General features: G+C 67.6%; 1 protein-coding gene across 1 annotated transcript; it reads right to left on the bottom strand.

Annotated features, from left to right (window-relative positions):
* Window positions 1-3,534: 3,534 nt before the first annotated feature.
* Window positions 3,535-4,508, bottom strand: DNAJB8 (DnaJ heat shock protein family (Hsp40) member B8). The gene has a single exon (XM_081526592.1). It carries the CDS (start codon window positions 4,264-4,266, stop codon window positions 3,586-3,588), a length of 681 nt encoding a protein of 226 aa, XP_081382718.1. The 5' UTR covers window positions 4,267-4,508; the 3' UTR covers window positions 3,535-3,585.
* Between the last annotated feature and the right edge of the window lie 690 nt (window positions 4,509-5,198).

The following is a 5,198-nucleotide window of genomic DNA, read 5'->3' as shown; positions in this document are numbered from 1 at the left end:
GGAACCCCACGACCCCAGGGGTTTCCTGACCGGCTGCTCGGGTGACCGCAGGCATAACCACGGCGCCTGGGGGCTCAAGTGGCTGGTGGTGCAGGTTCCTGCTTTGGGGGGGGTGACAGCGCCGTGTGGTTGGTGGGCAGGGCCCCACTGGGCAGGCGCTCGGGCTCCCGGGCCCCACGGTGCCCCCCAGGGTCCTCAGGACACGCCTGGTGGCCGCCAGGGGCATCCAGACCTGCAGTCCTGACGCAGAGGTGCACAGCATGGGAGGGCCTGCAGGAGGTCCGCGCAGGGAGCAGGGGGCCAGGGCTCCCCCCACAGCAGGTTCCCGGGGAGGGGCCCTGCCGAGGGGCAGAGGCCGAGGAGGGGCCGGGCCAGGCCTTGACTGTGCGGGTGGGGGGCAGGCTGCCCTGGGGACAGGTCCGAGGCCGGGTCTTAGCCAGGACAGCTCGTGGGCGTGCAGCAGAGCCCTGAGGCTTGTCCCCGCGCCCCCCAAGGCCCGGACCCAGGGAAGACAGGCCGGTATCTGTTGATGAAGCTGCTGTGGGGCTCCTTCCTGGGCTGTAAGACCGCAGGGCGGTTGGGAGGCGGGGGTGCCGTGTGGCAGACAGGTGTGCGGTAGGTGCTCAGCAGCCCCCACCCTTGGCTGCAGGGGGAGGCCATCCCTGACGGCAGGAGTCTTGATGACGCAACTGTCCTGGAGGCCAGACCGAGGGCGCTGGCGGCTGCTCTGCACTGAGCTTCGGCCCCTGCCTGGCCAGGGAGGGACCCTGGGGTCTGTGGCCCTTTTGTGGCAAAGGGGGCAGACCGGAAAGGTCTGAACACACCCCAGCACTTCCCGGGGGGGTGGCAGAGAGGACTGCAGTGGGGGCCACGCTAGGGCCGGAGCTTGGCTCAGCCGGGCTCTGGACGGGGCGGTCTCTGTCACCGTTGTTGCCCACCAGCCCTACCCCGAGCAGCGCTGGGCGTCAGTCCCACTGCCCCCCGATACCGCCTCGTCTCTCCCGCCTGGGCACCCTCGAGCTTCTTCCCCGGCTCCAAGGCCCCACCCCTCGAGGGTCTCTGGGTCCCCCCTCGCCCCCACCGTCCTGCCCGCCCCTGCCTGCCCATGGAGCCCCCTCCCGCCCACTCCAGTGCCCTTATCTGGGTCCAGCCCCTGGCGATTGCTGGGAGCCCATCCCCATGACAACGGGGCAGATGGCGGCTGCGATTAGCTGCTCCCCCTCCCGCCGCAGCTCAATCCGTCTTTGAAATTAAATCAGCTGTGATAACATCGACTGGCCAGGGGAGGGGGGCAGGCAGGAGGCTGCCCGGGCCGCACCCACCACAACCCAGGCCTGCGCGCAGCGCAGGGTGAGAGGAACACGAGGAGGGTGGATGGGCTTCCAGTGCAGATGGGTGACCTCGTCCATGTCTCTCAGTCTCCGAGCCTCAGTTTCCCTATCTGTAAAATGGGCGCAAGTGGCCATCCCTGTTTTGTGGAGTCAGTGAGTGTCTCTGGGGAGAGGGTACAGGAGGAGCCCTGGGGGGCTCAGTAGGGCTGAGAACATGGCCCTTTCCCGTCCACGGAGAAGCCAGAGCCCTGGTGGAGACCCTGGGCCATCAGGGTCCCAGGTGGCCTCAGACTACACGTGGTCGGAGACTGCAGACCTGCCCTGTGAGCCATGGTGCGTCCCTCCCCAGGGCTTTGCTGCCCTCACTCGTAAAGGCTCCAGCGTCACTGAACCTAGTGCCCGAGGGGCAATGCTGGGATGCTGTCATGTCCACCCAGCAGTAAGGGATATTCAAGGGCCTGGAGGGAAGTGGGGACCCAGGAGAGAAGTGTGGAAGAGGGGTTGTGAGGTCTCCCCGAGGGTGTGGTGGCAGCAGAGGCCTGGGTCGAGTGGGGTGTTTCAGGAACCGGCTCAGTCTGGGCAAAAGTCCCACTTCAGGAAGAGGGGGGGCTCCAGCGCAGGGATGGGAGGGTGGGGAGGTGAGCGGGAACCCAGGGGCGGCGGGGAGGTAGGGGTCCAGGAGGAGGGTTCCCAGCATGGCAGGCCCGTGCCAAGGTGTCGAGGCAGGAGTCCCCCTGGTGAGCATGCAGGAGCGGGAGGAGACCGCTGGGGCTGGAGCACAGAGTGTGCTAGGAGACCACGGAGGTCGTGGGGGCCTCAGGGGCCACCCCGAGGGCTTGACTTTTCCTTTGAGTGTCTCACGAACCTCTCAGGTTTTCACAAGATCCTTCCTGCTGCAGGGATGAGGGCAGGGTGAGGGGAGCAGGCTGGGGCACTGTCCGGGTGAGCCATGAGCAGACGTGGGCCCAGTGGAGGCAGTGAGCATGGGGGCTGCATTTTGAACGGAGGCCTCACCATCTCCTGCCTCAGGACCTTTGCACAGGCCACACCATGCCTGGAACCCTCCTCCCAGGCCCCTCTCTGCCCCCCTTCCGTGGGTCTCTGTCTGGCCTTCAGCTCTGCCGTCTGTCAGATGGGGCTACAGACAGAGACAAGGATGCAGAGAGGGGCTGAGGCTTAGAGAGGGGCTGAGGATGTGTGGCCCGCTGAGCCAGGTCTGGCAGCCACCAGGCTCTGTCCACTCGGAGGGACTGGAACAGGGGACCTCTACAACCAGCCTGTGCGTTGGGGGGAGACATGGAGGCGAGGTCCTTGGGCTGCCTGTGAATGCCCCGTGCCTTGCGACCACCCAGCCCCGGGACCCTGCGCCCGCTGGTGGGCTGCTGGACAGTAATTGGATTTGCCGGGCAGCTGTCGGGGCTAAGCAGGCCCACTTGACGCGGCCGCGCTCGGCCAGTAATTGGTGAAGTTAGCAGGTCGGCGGGGGCAGAGGTCGGGTGGTTAATGCTGTCGTGGAGGCTTTGATGAAGTCAGTCCGGCTGCACCACTGGGAGCCGCGGTGGGACCCTCTGTGCGCCACGGGGCTCTGCTGCCCCTCGGCTAACGCAGTTAGGGGGCCTCCAGCTGCCAGCCCATCCCCGGGGCTCTGCGGGGCCAGACCCAGGAGGCCTGAGCCTGGAGGGGCAGCAGGTCACCTGCTGTGTGCTCCTGCTCAGGGCCCTGTAGCACCCGAGGGGACTCGCGGGCCCCTAGGGATGTTGGGATGCTGCCCTGTGGCGGGGACGGAGGGATAGCGGCCGGGCCGCTGGGATCTCGTGGGGAGGGCGAGGCTTGAAATCTTCACGCTGAAGCCGTGCAGCGCCTCCCGGGCCGGCGGCGGACGCCCATGGTGGTTAGGGAACCCGAGCTGTGGGCCGGGGAGGCGGGCGACCGTCGTGACCCTCACAACCCCGACGACGCGCGCGCACGGACGCGGGCACGCACGCACGGGCGCGGGCACGGACGCGCACGGACACGGACGGACATGGACAGGCACGCACGGGCGCGCACGGACACGCACGCACGGACCTGCACGCAGGCGCAGGAGGCGCCAGCCCGGAGCCAGCGCGGCGCCCTGGCGAGGTCTGCCTGCGCCGGACGCCTGACCGGTCCCCGGCCGTCCTCACCCGCCCCCCGGCCCCAAGCGAGCCACCGCGCCCACAAGCTCACTCAGCACGTTTATTAAACTCTGCCAGGCGGCGGACGCGGGCGGCGCCTACTTGCTGTCCACCCGTTTGAGCTGCTCCTTGCCGTTGATGGTCACCGACTTGAGCTGCCCGTCCTCCTCCACCTCCACGCGCTCCTGCCCGTTCTCCACGATGCGCTTGGTGGTGACCTTGTGGCCGTTGACAATCTCGGTGGACGACATCACCGATTTGAAGCCGGAGCCGCCCGAGCCGGAGCCGCCGAAGGACGTGGACGAGAAGGTGGTCCGGCCGGCGCCCCCGCGGCCCAGGCTGTCAAAGGCCGAAAAGGCCTCCATGAAGGCGGGGAACTCGCCGAAGCCAGCCGATAAGGCCCCGCGCAGCCCGTGGCCCCGGACCCCGCGCTCGCTGCCGAAGGGCACGTCCCAGAAGTCGAAGGAGAAGGGGTCCAGGCCGCCAAAGAACTCGCGGAAGATGTCCTCCGGGTTGCGGAAGGTGTAGCCTCCGTGCGGGGAGCCGGCCCCGCCGGGCCGCCAGCCGTCGCAGCCCGCGCGGTCATACAGCGAGCGCTTCTTGGAGTCGGACAGGACCTCGTAGGCCTCGGACACCTGCTTGAACTTCTTCTCGGCCTCCTCCTTGTTGTCGGGGTTCTTGTCGGGGTGCCAGCGCAGGGCCAGCTTGCGGTAGGCCTTCTTGATGTCCTCTGGGGAGGCGCTGGCCTGCACCCCCAGCACTTCGTAGTAGTTAGCCATGCCGAGGGCCGGGGTGCGGCGGCGGGGAGACGCGGGCCCGGGGCCCAGGTGGCCGGTGGGTGGGGGCACCAGTGGCAGTGCGGATCGCTCGGCGGGGGCCTGGCTGGACTCTAGGGCTCCGGGGCGGTTCTGCCCGGCTGACTACCGTTTCATAGTACCAGCACCGGGGGACACGTGGGCGCCTCCGCTAGAGGGGCGGGGGGGAGGGGAGGGCAGTGCCGCTGGGGGCCCCCCTCAGCCACAAGGCCCCCCGCAGAGCTGCCCGGCCCTTTGTGACATCAGGCCTGGGCCTGGGCGGAGCAGAGCCCAGCACCTGGAGCCGGGTACAAGGTCGGCCCTAAGCATGAGGGCACGCCTGGGGGTCGACACTCGGAGCTCCGCTGCTGGAGCCACGGGGCTGAGCCCAGAACAGCCTCCGGAGGTGGGCCCCGGGGTCCGCGTTGGGTGTCAGGGAGGGGAGTGAGGACCCCTAGGGTGCAAGTGAACTGAGCTGGGTGGTCAGCTGAGTGAGGGGCCCGAGGTAGGGGATCGGCTCCGGTGGGGATCGGGGCTGGAGTTCCTTCTGCTGGCGCCCGTGGTCCCCTCAGGTCCTCTGAGATGAGCCCCGCAGAGGCAGGGGTGTTTGTCAGCATCTAGGACCGCGCTTGGCTGACAGTACATGTTCCTTGAATGAATGAGGCCCAGAGACTTGTGGCATCAGACTCAAGGTCACACAACAAGTTGGTGAGAGAAGGAGGTGCTGAGCCGTGGTGGACGGCACCCTGGAAGGGGTGTTCCGCTCAGTGCTGGTGGGAAAGGCAGGGCCTGGTAAGAAGCGTAGATCAGTAAGCACGGTGGGTCGAACAGTGGCCCCTGTCCGAACTGCAGAACCTGTGAACGTGCTTGTATTACTGTTGGGGAAAAAGGTCTCTCCATATGCAATTAGGGATCAC

Source organism: Giraffa tippelskirchi, chromosome 9 (assembly GCF_054371585.1).
Source record: "Giraffa tippelskirchi isolate mGirTip1 chromosome 9, T2T-mGirTip1v1.2.pri, whole genome shotgun sequence".
Classification (NCBI taxonomy): Eukaryota; Metazoa; Chordata; class Mammalia; order Artiodactyla; family Giraffidae; genus Giraffa; species Giraffa tippelskirchi.
This window is presented reverse-complemented; position numbering and strand designations above follow the sequence as displayed.

Excerpts from the sequence above, each read along its gene's own strand:
- DNAJB8 (XM_081526592.1), bottom strand. The coding sequence starts at position 4,266 with ATGGCTAACTACTACGAAGTGCTGGGGGTGCAGGCCAGCGCCTCCCCA.